Genomic DNA, 15,477 nt, shown 5'->3' with positions numbered 1-15,477 from the left:
TAAAATTCGATTAACATTACTATTCAGCATTAAAGCAGTCTTAAAACTCTAAAACATTTACAAAATATCCTTGGGGCATTCTTAAAATACTCAAAATGCCATAAAATGGTCTTGAGAGAGTCGCAAAACTCTCAGATGGCATTGAAGTGTGTAGTGGTTAGAATAGTTCTGCAATCTTAAGACACTAGAATATATCAGTAATAAGTATTTTTTACGAGTATCGGAGGACGACTGATGAATTTAAGGCAGAAAAAATATCGTACGACAATTTCATCCCATAACCGAATTTTTTTCTGAAAATTTTAGCCATATGCTTTTTTTCATATTGGAACTATTTTGAAATATTTAAAGGTTATAAATGCTTTTTGGAATTTCTTTATTTTGATCAACATAATATAATTATATATGTTCATGTATATATTATTGTTTAATATTTAGTTATTAATTATATTCATTAATTGTACGTCACTCGTTGTGTTCAAACCTATATGAAAACGCGCCTTTTATGTTCACGAGTATTAGCGCCGTCTATATCGTTTTCGCGCGAACGAAGAAGAAGAAGGAGATGACGGCCATTATTCTAATCCGACACGTGTACTGCGCACCGATCCCGTTTGGATTTTTTTTGCGATTCTTTTTTACGTCTTATTAAGTATTTTGTATTCTGAGTTTATTGAATAAATAAGTGTTTGTTAGTAACAGTCTAGCATCATTTTCATGATTTAACGTACAGTTCGGTACAATTATTAATCGTCGTCGCTATCCTCATTGATGACCGGTGCAATTTTCTGGGCATCGAATAATTTGGATAATAATTCAGCAGGCTTGATAATTTTCGCTAAATATCTAAACTAAACGAAACTAATGGCGAATTCTGCACGCTATCTTATGAGCCTTTTAGGGCTTTATGGCTACTTGATATATATTTTATGGCGATTTTTTGCCTTTTTAGGCGAGTTTTAATTTTTTTAGGCATGATGCCGGGTTCAAAAAATTCTGAAAAAATTCAGGGTGAAAATAAGTTTAAAAATACATGTTTTTGAATTTTTGCTAGGTTGCCAATCATAAACTAACAAAAGGGGGTCACTTATAAATTTTCAGGAATTTTTTAAAAATTATGGTTAGGTTGGAACATCTCGCAAAAAATATTTTCAAATACCTTTTGATACGTTTTGTATGCTCAAATTTTTTTAATAAAATTGTATCTGATAGGTCTCGTGACAAAAATAAAATATGAAAATACTTCATAAGGTAATATCTCCGAAAAGGAGTGGTGTACGGAATTAAAAATTTCTCCAAATTCTTTTTTCGGATCAACGAACTTTTTGGTGACATACTGGTCATAATCCGTTTGGGGGCCGATTGACCCCTTCTTAACCTGCTAGAGCCTTTTATAGGTATATAGTTTGTTTTTTTAAATTATACGTACGTTAAACATATTTGGCTCTTTGCCCTTTTTCTTATTTATATTGTTTTATACATGTTGAACCTTTTCGATACTTATTTTCAATTTATTTGTTATCCGCAGTTTTGTATAGCATTATTTGAGGGTGCGTTCCACTTAACGATCGCGTGTATCATCTCATCCTTATTTAATATTCGATTACAAGAAGGACAAAATGACCTCGCGAGCGTTGCGAACGTTAAGTGGAACGTACACTCAGTTTTGGGCATTTTGTCGAATATAATTAACGAAAATTAGGCAACATAACAGACTTTTCTCCCGAGATTCTAGGAACTTTTTTAAAGTTGGTACCCTTTCAGCTCTTCGAAGCCAGAAAGCAAGCGAGACAAACGATTTTCGAGAGAGACACTAAACCAACTGAGCACACCTAGAGGCCTAGAAAACAGAGATGCGACATTGCGTCGGTTGGGTTAGGTAACCACCGCCATTTGAATTCAATATAAGTGCTCTTGACCAATAAAGGTTGATTTATACTGGCCGTAAACTGTTAACTTATGCCGTAATCTGTAAAAATTGACCAATCACAGTCGAATGAGAGGTATATATCTCTGAAGGAAAAGGTATTAACATTTTTATATATTTGTTTCATAATAAATTCTTCTATCTTTGTTGAGTTTGTAATGTTTACTTATGGTTACATTTTGTTACAAGATATTCATTAGTTCTTAAATTATTTAAAAACGTATTTTTCCTGTAAACTTTAAATCAAAATAAAATAAAATATCTGACGAAAATGCTGCTAACATAAGTTGTTTGGAAACAGCAGTTTTAAATTTACCGCTTGTTTGTGTGACGTCACACTTTGACAATTTTAATTGGTCGCATGCGCGTGAGCATACCCTTATTCTTATACCATGAGCACACCATGTATACTTCCACCATGGCAGCAGTTGAGCAGTGTGTTGTGTTGTGATGTTTGGTATCGTCAGCAATCGTCAACATTTAATGTCAAATATGTTTTTGTTATTGCATTAGAATTTGTTGCTTCGCTAAATTTTAAATATATACTTGATTCACTTAAAATATGCATAAAAGGGTGTATGCTAATATGTATGCATATATGTATGCACATATGTATGCACATATGTATGCACTACAGCTATAAGTTTCGGTCCAATTCTCCTCTTTGCTCGTTATTTTGACATTTATCCTGGTAATGTTTGACGTCGATTTAACATAACAAAAACAAGTAACAATAAATGACAATTTGAAAAGTTTTGTTTTCTCTTGGCATTTTTAATGCCGATATAGGAGATTTATATACAAAAGTGTATATCGGGATTCGTATACAAATTGAAGAGAAAATTCTGCGACGTAAGAAAAGAAAAATACTGATAATTTTTTAATCATCATTAGATTCAAGATACGGTATGTAAGTATGTGAGCTGTTGAATTTACTTTAATAATTTACATAGGTTTTACGATAAAAAATACAAATGTGCACTTTTTATAGTGATTGTACACTCAAGCCGTAAAACCTTCGTAAAACCCACCAGACACAAAAAACAGCAGCAAAGCGGAAAAAAGAAAGTATCATAATCGATTAAAACTATTTCTCGATAAATTTCGGGTTACAAACAACCTGTAAATTTAACATTAATATTAATGTGTAAAATTACTTCGCAACATGAGCAATAACGATAATGAAACTATCTAATCTGATATATGTGTGCATGCGCGTGCGTGCCTTGCGATACTGTACAGTTCTGTCGTTTACATGTTCCAATTAATTTGTACTTTGTATGTATGTATTAAGTTTGACAATCAGCCTTATTCAGAAAACAGTTGAACGTAAAGGATCATTTAAGACTGATCGTTCTGTAACATTAACTATTCGTAGTCGTGTGTAAAAAAAAAAAATTAACTATGATATTATTAATTATTATTAGACCTTTCATATATGCTTTTACATTTAACTTAATCAATTTCATGTACACCAGTTTTTGATATGCACTAAAGTTATTGCAAGAAATCAAGTTTGTTATTATAACAAAATACATTAATTGAACCCTGATTAAGATCTGTTTGCAGTGCTTGAAAATCTCCAAAATTTTACATTTAAAATAAAATTGATATTCAGATATCGAAGAAAAAACAAAGCTACGATGCTAAATGCAAAAAATGCAAACAATGTGCAAACAAATGATAATCTGATTAGATTTTAAGCATGCTACACACGATTTGATTTACTTGTGCAAGTTGCTTGCGCAAACAATATCAAATAAATGTCCATATTTGCTCAGATTGTTTGTACAAGTTAAAATAACTGTGTACTGCAGTTTTTTGACACTCTATATGTTAAAACAAATTTGCACAAGCAAAAGTATACTTGACAAGTTTACTCGAACGTGTGTATCTGGTTTAATGAATGAATATAAAACAGCGAACATTAAAGAGAGAATTAGTGTGTGTGCATTGCAAAAAGAATCTTCAAAAATGAACATCAAACTGCGACAAAATTTTTACAGTTTTTTTTTATAGATGAACGTGTGAAGATATATCAAAACACATAAAAATGCCGAGTTCGTATCTATATACCATTAATAATGAAGGACGTGTGTTCGGATTATCAACATCAGGAAATATGTGGCGTGAATTTATGTATTTAGGCCTTGAATTTAAACAATTGTCAGCTGTACCACATTTTATGTGGGCTATTGGTGGTGATCGTCAAGTATATGTTCATGTTCATGGCTTAGACATACCAATTAGAATTAAAGAAGAAACATATGAGAATGAGGTATGTGCAAATTTCTAAAATATATACCATCATAATTTAACAATTAATAAATAAGATAGCATATAAATCAATGACAATTGATAACAATAAACAATCTTAGCGATGGCTGCCTTTGGAAGGTTTTTCTGGAAGACTACTTCCAACTGACAGATACAATTTTTCTAATCAAGATGGTACAGTTGATCGGGGTAGAGACAAAGTAAAATTACCATCAATGGCATGGCAATGGGAAGGTGACTGGCAAATTGAAACAACGTTAGATGGTCAACCATTAGATCATGATGTAAATACCAAGTTCCTATTACTTATAAAATCTATTTTGCTGTGTTATGTGTTTCCTTTTCTGTCTTAATTTACAATTTTATATAATTTAATATTATCATGCTCGCGCCTTGCCGTTTCCGAGTGAGTCGAAATGAACGGGCAGAACAAAATTGAATTTGCAAGTTTGCACATTATATATAGCAGAACGGTTGCGCGAGTACAACAATATATATAAAATAAATCTGTATATAATATCGCTTAATTATCGCTTTCAAAAAAGAAAGGTAACTTTTTTGTGACATTTATATAAGTAAATTTTAAAATGTAATTGCAAACATCCGAAACATCTTTATAGTGAAGACTTAATATTTTCTATGTTATTTTTACAACAAATAGAATCTGTATAAAGTTATGCATTAAATATATTTTTTATGCATTCCGCAAGTGTTATATTTTTCATAAGATTTTGTTTATGTATAGATTTGTTAACAGTTGTGCCCACGACCAAAGAAAATCTTATGATCACAGAGAATCTGATATTTTAATAGGGATGGACATACGCAATTGACTTCCCAGCAACATATACTACAAAAAAGCAGTGGAAGTCTTGTGTAAGAAGACGTAAATGGGTTCGTTATCGAAGGTATAGCGCTATGAATTCATGGTGTGCTATTGCACCTCTACATAAAGATCCAACCAAGGTAACGAAGAAATACTTTTTTATCTATTTTTTATTTAATATAACGTGTATATACACGTACATATAGTATACATATGTATGCATAAGCGCCACATATGTTTTCAGGAACCTTTTATCGATATAGCAGTGGGTGGAAATCAAATGCCTGGAAGTAGTTCTGGTAATTTAGTAGTCTGGGCGGTAACAGCTCATGGAAGGGTATAATTCTTTTTTTTTTAATTAACACTCGGGGAAAGAGATGTAAACATTTAAAAAATTAGATTATTTGTATCAATTTATGTAGATCATGTTCCGTATTGGAACGAGTACAACTTGTCCTGAAGGACAAAGATGGAGCTCTATCAAATTGGTAAATGGCTATGAAGTATGTCAAATTAGTGTTGGAGCAACTGGTCTTGTTTGGGCTGTACTTATGGTAGGCAAAGCATTAATTCGTACAGGCGTGACAAGAGACAATCCAATGGGTAAATGAACAAGCGATAATCTATAGTTACATTGAGATATTCTGATTCTTTGTTAAAATGGAGAAATATAAATTAAAGGTGAAAATTGGTCGGAAGTGGAACCACCCCAGAAAGACTTGAGATTGGTACAAGTTAGTGTCGGTACTGATGCAGTATGGGCTATAACGCATGATGGCGGAGTATGGTTTCGAAAAGGCATTCAAGGTGAAATAAGCGGTGTTTGTGAACAATTAGCCACTGGAACCGGTTGGGTAGAAATGTTAAGCAAAATGGCATTAATATCCGTTGCTCCTAATGATCAAGTAACGATGTTAATTAATTTGCAACTTATATCGTAAAGAAAATAGAAAATTGTACTTTGAATATATGTATGTATGCACTTTTATTAGCTAACTTTTTATTTTTGTACTATAAAGGTATGGGCTATTGGCTATGACGATCGATGTTTGTACTATCGTACTGGTATCACTCGCTCTGAATTGACAGGAAAACGATGGAAATTAATAAACGCACCGCTGCAATTGAGTAGAACAAGTAGTAACGCTAGTTTGTCATCTAACAACAGACACAGCACTTGCGGCACACCGCAACAGCAACGTCATCAGAGTTGGAGTTCTTTGGTAGGAATATTAACACTGTCTATCATTCAATATCTAAATCACTTAATAACAAAATAAAGTTTGATGAATTTGTAATATTATTGTATGATATATAATTATATGATAAATACAGAGATATATATATATATGTATATATATAATATATATCATTGTACATATGATATTGAATTTCAAGTCTTTTCTTTACATATAGAATCGCCCTCATAGCACTGGCGAAGGTACAATGTTAATTAGAGAATGGGAAGAGCAATCACGTTCAGCACCAACACCCACATCTTTAAAATTGTGGCAACGTACCGGTGATGGTATATCCGCAAAGAATACTCAACAAACATCTTTTCAAGATATATATTTAAATGAAGAGAAGAAGAGGTAAAAGTTTACGTTTATCTTTATAACAATAACTAAACGATACATAATAATAAGAATATAAGTGTAATTGTTCCGTGTTATAGATCTGTAGATACAAGTGATTTAAATGAAGCTAGTGTTGCTAATATAACTATATCTAATGAATCTTTAGCAAAAAGTGGAGAATCGATAATTGTCTCGGGAAAAGGAATGGGCAGTACTGTCAAGGTTAAAATGTTTTTACAATTGAGATTTAAAAATATTGATAGGTACACAAGGAAGAAAAATCCTTTATAACGAATCGTTTATTTATTCTAATAGATTAATCCGGCTGCTTGGAGTCCTGTTCATTCTGTCGGTTCCATGGTAGGTGTTGAAGCGCATCCAGAAACTGATGGAAGTGTATTTGATCCAGATTTGACTGGAGATTCTGGAGTGTATGGCGAAGATGAAAGTGCAGGGATAATATATTGGGCCGAATGTGATGTATTGTGGTATAAAGTGGAAGCTGGGGCATGTTTTGTTGATCCAACAAATCCACCCAAATGGTAAAATATTGAACTTTATTTAAATAATGATCATATTAATAATAATCTTAGTTATATATAAGGTAATTAACATTGGAATTTTGTAAGAATTTAGAATTATGCCAAAACTATAAATTTATGTTTTTTTATTGAATAGGATTGCTGATAGTAATGGTGCAATGCAAGGAGAAATTGGTGAACTGTGGAGAATAAACATTTTAGATGAATTAAAAGCAAGATTAAAGAAAATACCATTTGATTCGTCAATAGTATATGAAAAAGCAGTTGAAAAGTAAGTAAAAAATAAGATATACAGTTTTATATGAAACGTTTTTTTACTTGATGGTTTGTTATAGATCATCTTGGGTGAAAAGTGGCGATGGTAAATGTAAAATTAAAAACGGCAGTTTGTACGAAGATTGCAAGATTGAACTGGAATGGATAAGCAGCGATATTGGACTATTAGATTCTGGAACTTTAATCATATTAAATTCGGATGGTGTAACAAGCATAGTATGTTGATTATATTAAAATCAAAATATTTCTAAATTTATAATGCAAATATATAACGCAGTAATGATAATATTACAGATACAATTTCCCGTCTCGAAAATTACGTGTGTCGTTTGCTGCAGTGAACCAGGTAATCCAAGGGTAGCAGTTCATACTCCTAAATTAAGTCGTTCAAAAGTCATTAGGTTACAATTTGCGAGTGATACGGAATTGGAAGACTGGTTGGCGCATTTAACTTCTGGTAAATACACACATAAAAATTAGTACATATCAGAAGCATATAGGAAGAGTAAAGATATTCTTTTTATTTTTTATTACAGTATCTTGCCAAATGAATAATGTATATGGTAAACCTGGTCCTAATTCCATTTGGACCACAACTGTGTTGGGTGACGTGTATGTATTCGATCCTGCAGTTGCAGAGGTAAAGCATAGACACGCCTATATTACATGTCAATTGAAAAGCATGTTAATTCAGTATTATTGTGTATTATATATTATGTACCACATTATTTTATTGTTTAGGAATGTCAATCATCTGAAGATGGGTACATACAAGAAATGGATATTGCTGGTAAAAATTTACCATTCGAAAGCATATTACAAAATGGTTTTGGATACGGTAGTACTCTAAGAATTACAGTATGCGTTCATGATGACGCTGACAGGTAAATTAAACAAGTCTAACAGCTATATATCTCTTGTTCAATTTTAGAGAGAGAGAGAGAGAGAGGGAGGGGGGGAGAGAGAGAGAGAGAGAGAGCAACTTGTGTTAATCATAGCTGTTTATTCCAGATTGTCTTTTAATCTCGTCTGTTACACTACAACATTCGTAAAACAAAAAACTGTGACAGACAGTCATGACATCGCTTTGCATTTTAATCCAAGACTCAAAGAAAACATTATTGTACGAAATACATATCAAAATGGTCAATGGGGAGATGAAGAAAGAAATGGAAGAAGTCCATTGAAAGCAGGCTGTGACTTTATATTATACATTGTTTGCGAAGAACGTGGTTATAAAATTCATATTAATGATAACGAATATACTTTTTATAGTCATCGAATACTTCCAACCAATATTACACATTTACGTATTAAGGGATTAATGACTTTATGTAGTCTCACATATAAATCTACATCTGTAAGTGAAATATTTTATTACTGAAATATGGTTTCTTCTTTATTTTATAATGTGTTCATCATCTTTACAATTATAATGCATGCGTGCGGACATATTTTACTGTTATATACCTCATACAGATAATTGTTGAACCCATTACAATGTTTTGGAGACAAATTGGTGGACATTTGAAAAAAGTTGAGACATGTTCTGTGGGTGTTACTTGGGGCATTGGTTATGACAATACTGCTTGGGTATATACAGGTGGTTGGGGAGGCGCGTTTCTCAAAGGTATTTCATGCTGATTTTTATAATAACAGATGATCTAATAGGTTTTGTACAAAAGAGAAAAGAAGAAAAGAAAAATTAGTACTTTCTAAATTTCTTGGAATGAAATCTCACTCCAAAAGAGTTAAAATACTGTTACTATTAAAAAAAGAATGAAAAATTTACAATTTTTGGAGTAAGATTTCACATTTTTTTAATAAATCTCACTCCAAATAAGAGTGAAAAAATCTGCCACTCTTATTCCAGAGTGCAAATTTTTTACTATTTTTTCAATAGTGACAGTATTTTAACTCTTTTGGAATGCAATTTTAATCCTAATTTAGAGAGTACAATTATTGAAAATTTTTGATACGATGATATTTGGATCGAATTAATCTATAATTTAGTGCAAATATTGTTAATATGAAAGAAATTATATAGGCCTAGGAACCAGCAATATCGGAATAAATACGATGGTAGATATCCATAATTACTATGTATATGAAAATCAACGTTGGAATCCAGTAACTGGATATACCGCACATGGACTTCCAACAGACCGATATATGTGGAGCGATGTAACTGGACGGCATAAATGTACGCGAGAGCATACAAAATTATTGTCAATGCATTGGCATTGGGTAAGTGGACGCGAAAAGAATCTTTTCAAAAATAAATTGAAACTCTGAATTCGTTAGAGTTTTTTTGATAGAAAATAATGTGAAAAAAATACTGTTTACTATGACGACATATTTTTTGAATTGAGATAAGAGTATTTTTATATTTTAAAGGTATCAGATTGGATAGTTGACTTTCACACACCCGGTGGTGTTGATAGAGATGGATGGCAATACGCTACTGATTTCCCATCGCAATATCACGGTAAGAAACAATTTACTGACTACGTTCGAAGAAGACGATGGTTTAGAAGATGTCAACTGACGACAAGCGGACCTTGGCAAGAATTGGGAAATACTAAACTCATTGATGTTTCTATATATGTACGTTTTGTATTTTTACCACTATTATCTTTACACATTTCGAAAGGAATATATTTTGTGTCTCTTATCTCTGTTAATTACAATAGGTATCTGGAAAACCTGGCACGGATAATCCTATTCATGTTTGGGCGGTTGCTGCAAATGGTGAAGCTTTGTTCAGACGAGGTGTCTCAGAATCTTGTCCAATGGTACAACTATTTAAATTATACTTTTTTTACATACAATACAATATGATATAAATATAATATAATTCATGCGTGTGTTTAAAATTTTTATTGATTACGCATGTAAGAGTATATAAGATAATTTTTAATAAACTAAATACTTAATCGTTAAGTTATACATTTAGCGATTTACATAGACCTGTTTGACATGTTTTACATTTACATAGGGAGTATCATGGGAACATATACCAAGTGATCAGCCCTTAATTAGCATATCGTGCGGTCCATGTGGACAAGTTTGGGCTATTGGAAAGAATGGTTCCTCCTGTTGGAGGCTCGGTATTAGTGCTACAAAACCAACTGGTATAAAATTTACAGAAAATTATCACGATATATATATATATAATAATTATAATCACTACAATATCTCTATTACGTAATTTAAGATATTTAATTAAAAACTTCAAGATAATCGATATTTTGTAAAAAAAATTAGGTATACAATGGCAAAACGTCGAGCCACCTTCAGGCGCTCAATTGAAGCAAATTTCAGTAGGACATGATGTTGTATGGGCTTTGGATACGATCGGTCGATTGTCAGTACGTCGAGAAGTACAATCCAATGTTTTTCCTGAGGGAACTCATTGGCAAACATTACCTGCTATGCCAAACGATCCTATTCATATAGGTATCAAGGAGCTGCACTCTTCCTTCATTTCCTTCTCTTTTCTATTTTATTATTTAAAATAACATGTTAACACATTCGTAGATATGTCAGTCGCAAATGCTAAACAAGGATTCCGACATGTATCCGTTTCGAGGGAGCAAGGACAAGTTTGGGCAATTTCAGGAGCTGGTATTATTTGTCGAAGAATTGGAGTTACTCGTGAAAATCCAGCTGGAACCGGATGGGTGACTGGTATAGGGGTAAGTAGCAAAAAAAACAAATTTTAACGAACTGAAGATTAATTTAAGAGTACAGAAAATAGTCTAATATTTGCATGAAATTGTAATAATAAAAGTTTGAAATTTCAATTTTTCCTAATAATTGCAATTCTATTGCAATTATTAATATATATAGATAAATAATTATAATACTATGTTTTAATACCTATTGACAAAAGTGGTATTACCTTTTATACTTAAAATAATTGCATCACTTGAGCGTAATATTAAATAGTAATCTGGAAAAATTGCATTTATTTCAATTCTCTCTCATAATTCACATGATATTAAATGAGAAAAATAAAATTTTGATTTATTCCTACCACAGGCAAACTGGCAAAACATAAGTCTTGGAGGATTTGTAAATAAGACAAAATAATCTTTATTAAAATAGGTATATTAAAATACTGCGTTATATAAATAAATGCGTATATTAAAAAGCTACAATAATATTAAATAATTAATAATTTTATGATTGCATTGTAAAGTGTAATATCACGTGCGGATATTTATGAATACAAAGATGTCCATGCTAATAGCGTTTTCGATTAACCGACTCGACCCGACTCCGGGTCGGGTTGACTTCGATCACAAGTTCGATTTGAAACTCTTAACCGACTCGACCCGACTCCGGGTCGGGTTGACTTCGATCACAAGTTCGATTTGAGACTCAATACCTGCATTGACCTGCACAGTGTCATGACGGAAGAATTGTCTTCTATAACCTTAATAATAATACCTCCGAAATAATCAGAAATTGTTTATCTTACCTACTTTAAATGATATGTACCATTTATCGACTCGCACAATTTTCGTAAGATAAACAATTTCTGATTATTTCTGAGGTATTATTATTGAGGTTATAGAAGACAACTCTTCCGCCATGACACTGTGCAGGTCTTCTTCTTCTTCTTTGATTAATGGTTCCCGTCTCCAAACAATAAAATAGGAGGTCGATACGGCCAGGTCACGTCTTAATGTTTTAACAGTACTGATTAGAGTAGAAGGTAAAACTTGTATTAAATAGGTGCGAATATTTGCGCCTAGCCGGAGCAAGCGGCTCCGAGCAGATATCCTCGCGTCAGTGTGCCCGAGTGAGAGCGGAGCAGTACTCCGCTGGGATGGAAGGAGGGGGCAAAGGAGGCAGGGCAGCGCGCCTGCGCAGGACAATGAGGCGCGAAAGTACGAAACCCCTAAAAAGGTCTACCGCAAGATTTACTAAAGCTGAGAATGAGTATGAGAATGAGCTGAGAATGATCTGCAAAGGCAAGCGGAAGGCTTAGCGATAGCATGCGCGAATTTAGTAGTTCTTTCGTTAGATGTAGAAGCGCGGTCAATGAAGCGACGCAGAAACCGCGCCGCGTCCCTGGAGTACGGACAGTCATAAATTAGATGCAAGATATCTTGTCTAGGGTCACCACAAGGACAGAAAGGCCAAAAATCAGGCATGAGTGCCGTTGTAGGAGCCCGAAATGGCAGGTGAAGTGGGAGAGACAGAAGGAGGACACAACCTTTCGACAGCGTCACGAATCATGTCAGCCCTATCATTATTTTTATTCAAAGACGGAGAATTCACCGGAATGAGGCAGCGATTACGAAATCTTTTGAGCATACGCTATATATTTACCGTAAGAGTCATCATATCAAGAGAGGCGCAAAACGATTTCCAGCCAGCGCGCTTAGCTCTTCTTAGAATTTTACGAGTCTGCGAAACCACGGAACGATAATAAACATAATTATCCCACGAGGGGCAGTGTCTGAACGATTTCAGAGCATTTCTGCGTTGTTCGACGGCCTTGGAACAGTCAAGAGTCCACCACGGAGATGGTGGAGGGCCTTTTTTAGAGAAAGCCCTACAAGAAGCTTTATTCGTGGGATAGGGTTTAGAAGGAGAAAAGCATTCATAACTCTCGGAAATCAGCTCCATGAAAGTATTATATTGGGAGATAGGATCGTCAGGATTAATATCCTTGATTTTTTGAGAAATAGAGTTGGCGTTAATATGAAGATATCGCTGTACTAATTTCCATTCATCCTTGGATAATTTGATTTTATAAGAGAAAACCGAAGAGATACGAGTCATGCAATTGACCTGTACTTCAATAGGATAGTGATCGCTGCCGAAAAGGTCAGAAGATATAGTAGTATCACAAAGAGGGGAGATGCGGGGAGAGGCGATAGCCAAATCAATGATAGAGGAGCTAAAGAGAAGGAAATATGCGATGGAGAGGAAGGGGGATTAAGAATCAGTAAGTGATTGTCTTCTATACAAACGGCGAGCGCACGACCAGCAGCATTAGTCCTAGTGCCTCCCCACAATGGATGGTGCGCATTGAAGTCACTAAGAAGGATGAAAGATTCATATTGTGTCAGAACGGAGGAGAGAGCAGCAAAAGAATTAGCAGAGGCGGGAGCGTTAGGGTGTCTGTAAATACCCATCAATAATAGACGTGAATTGTTAGTAGATATTTCAATACCCAGAGCTTCAAAGGAGTCATCAAAGACATTAGATAAATTCACCTGAGAGTATGAGATGGGATTACGAATCAAAACCAACATGCCTCTAATATCAGCCTGATTGGCATCGATGCGCAAGCAGTCAAAGCCTCGCACCCTAAAGTCACGTGTGGAACTGACGCAAGTTTCAGTAAGAAATAAAATATCTACGGTTTCGGCCATCTTTTCAATATCAGCCTTTTTCCCCATGGCACCGCAACAGTTCCAAAAAAAAATTTTAATAGGCATTGTAGGCTGCATTGTGAGTTAAAAAGTTCTGAAGGGAGTCGGAAATGTACTGTGTGTCAGTACTGAATAATGCGGTGAGTACCGTGCTGGGAAAGGAATTAAGAATTTTAAGAACAAATGAGATGATTAGTAGGAAATTAGAGGGGCCATCATGATTATCAGTCGGGGGAGAAAAGGAGGAAGAGGGTGGGTAAGTTCCAGGAGTAATGCCGGAAGTGCTATTATAATCTAATGGAGAGTCTGAATAAGGCATTCTGCCATTAGGCGCAAACAGAAGAGAGTTATGCACATCCCGAAGGGAATTGAAATTCTTAGGAGCATTACGATCTGAGGGTTTCTTAGAGTTGATGGAAGAAAGATTCTGGTAGTTGCGGGGAGCATATGTATTCACCCGTACAGGATGTTCATTAGAAGGCGAGGAGTTAAAACGGTTCATAGAGGGGGTCGTTGTGGGTAAGCTTGCGACTGCAGCGTAAGATATACCCGCGTTCAGTGGTACTGAACCGGGTGTGGGAGACGGGGAGACCGGCACCTCAGATGTCAAGTCTTGATAATTGATAAGAGGACGAGGAGGATTACGAGGCTGGGAGGGTGAAGGAAATTCGGAAGGATGGAAGGGATTAGGGGAGGGGGAGAGCGAGGAAGGAGAACCACTAAGTTTTAAGCGTGCCTCGGCATACGATATGTTATCAAGAGTTGCACAGGTATAAATTTGCTTCTGCCTTAAGTAAGCAGGGCAGGACACAGCGGACGGAAGATGTTCTCCCCCACAGTTACAGCAGATGGGCGGCAGGTTGAGCCGAGGGCAAACATCAGGCTCTGAATGCTTAGCACCACCACATCTATCACATCTCGGCTTGCTCTTGCAATCTGCATTAATATGGCCATATCTAAAGCAGGAGAAACACATAAGAACACGTGGGAAGTATGGGGACACAGAGAAATTAATATACATATAGGTGACTGAACGAGGCAGGTATTGTCCATGAAATTTAACCAGAACGGTTTTGGAAGGGGTGAAAGTAATTTCACCGTCTTTACGCAGTCTAATGTTTAATCTCCTGGCTGAGATAATTTTAAGTTGAGAAGAAAATGAATTAATTATTTCGCCCTCCGAAATGTCGTGAGGGACATTTCTGATAATGCCAGAACGCAAAATGTTAAATGTTGGTATAAGAACTTGAAGACCGGCCTCTTTCAGAGATGGATGCGAAAGAGCTGTGTTGGCTGCCTTAAAATCATTGAAGTGGACCGCCACTTTGTTCCGGCCCGAAGATTTGATTTCAATTATATTATTCCGCGCAAAACTTCTAATGACGCGAGAGACACAGCGAGCGGATCTAACCTAGAATTGACGCCGTCGTTGGAATCGGCGGTTCGACGGACGAAAATAATAAAGGGAGAACGATCCCCTTTGTCGATAAATTTAGATCAGAGCGAATCGCTTGACCGGAATCAGGTTCGCCCTGCGGAAGAACGCGAGCACGCTTACCCGGCGGCGGTAAAACGCTGGCGCCGCATACATCAACGCAGCTCTTTCTTGTACTGTTAGAAACAACTTTACGCTCATCATTAACCTTCGGGGGGG

At 35.0% G+C, this 15,477-nt stretch overlaps 1 protein-coding gene across 1 annotated transcript; it reads left to right on the top strand.

The window, feature by feature from the left end:
* Positions 1 to 3,953: 3,953 nt before the first annotated feature.
* On the top strand, positions 3,954 to 11,551 carry Pex23 (tectonin beta-propeller repeat-containing peroxin 23). The gene is made up of 24 exons (XM_018549695.1): positions 3,954 to 4,205; positions 4,306 to 4,488; positions 5,018 to 5,170; positions 5,275 to 5,367; positions 5,453 to 5,633; positions 5,712 to 5,935; positions 6,050 to 6,253; positions 6,447 to 6,625; positions 6,709 to 6,832; positions 6,926 to 7,152; positions 7,289 to 7,423; positions 7,488 to 7,644; positions 7,723 to 7,885; positions 7,965 to 8,068; positions 8,170 to 8,312; positions 8,440 to 8,788; positions 8,908 to 9,058; positions 9,476 to 9,675; positions 9,826 to 10,035; positions 10,122 to 10,223; positions 10,427 to 10,562; positions 10,696 to 10,887; positions 10,969 to 11,126; positions 11,473 to 11,551. The coding sequence occupies exons 1-24, from the start codon at positions 3,981 to 3,983 to the stop codon at positions 11,521 to 11,523; spliced, it is 4,044 nt and encodes a 1,347-aa protein (XP_018405197.1). The 5' UTR covers positions 3,954 to 3,980; the 3' UTR covers positions 11,524 to 11,551.
* Positions 11,552 to 15,477: the final 3,926 nt, after the last annotated feature.

Source organism: Cyphomyrmex costatus, unplaced genomic scaffold (genome assembly GCF_001594065.2).
Source record: "Cyphomyrmex costatus isolate MS0001 unplaced genomic scaffold, Ccosl1.0 scaffold866, whole genome shotgun sequence".
NCBI classification, from domain to species: domain Eukaryota; kingdom Metazoa; phylum Arthropoda; class Insecta; order Hymenoptera; family Formicidae; genus Cyphomyrmex; species Cyphomyrmex costatus.
This window is presented reverse-complemented; position numbering and strand designations above follow the sequence as displayed.

Excerpts from the sequence above, each read along its gene's own strand:
- Pex23 (XM_018549695.1), top strand. The coding sequence starts at position 3,981 with ATGCCGAGTTCGTATCTATATACCATTAATAATGAAGGACGTGTGTTC. Across the intron at positions 8,789-8,907 it reads TCACATATAAATCTACATCT|ATAATTGTTGAACCCATTAC; the intron begins GTAAGTGAAATA and ends TACCTCATACAG. Across the intron at positions 11,127-11,472 it reads GATGGGTGACTGGTATAGGG|GCAAACTGGCAAAACATAAG; the intron begins GTAAGTAGCAAA and ends TTCCTACCACAG.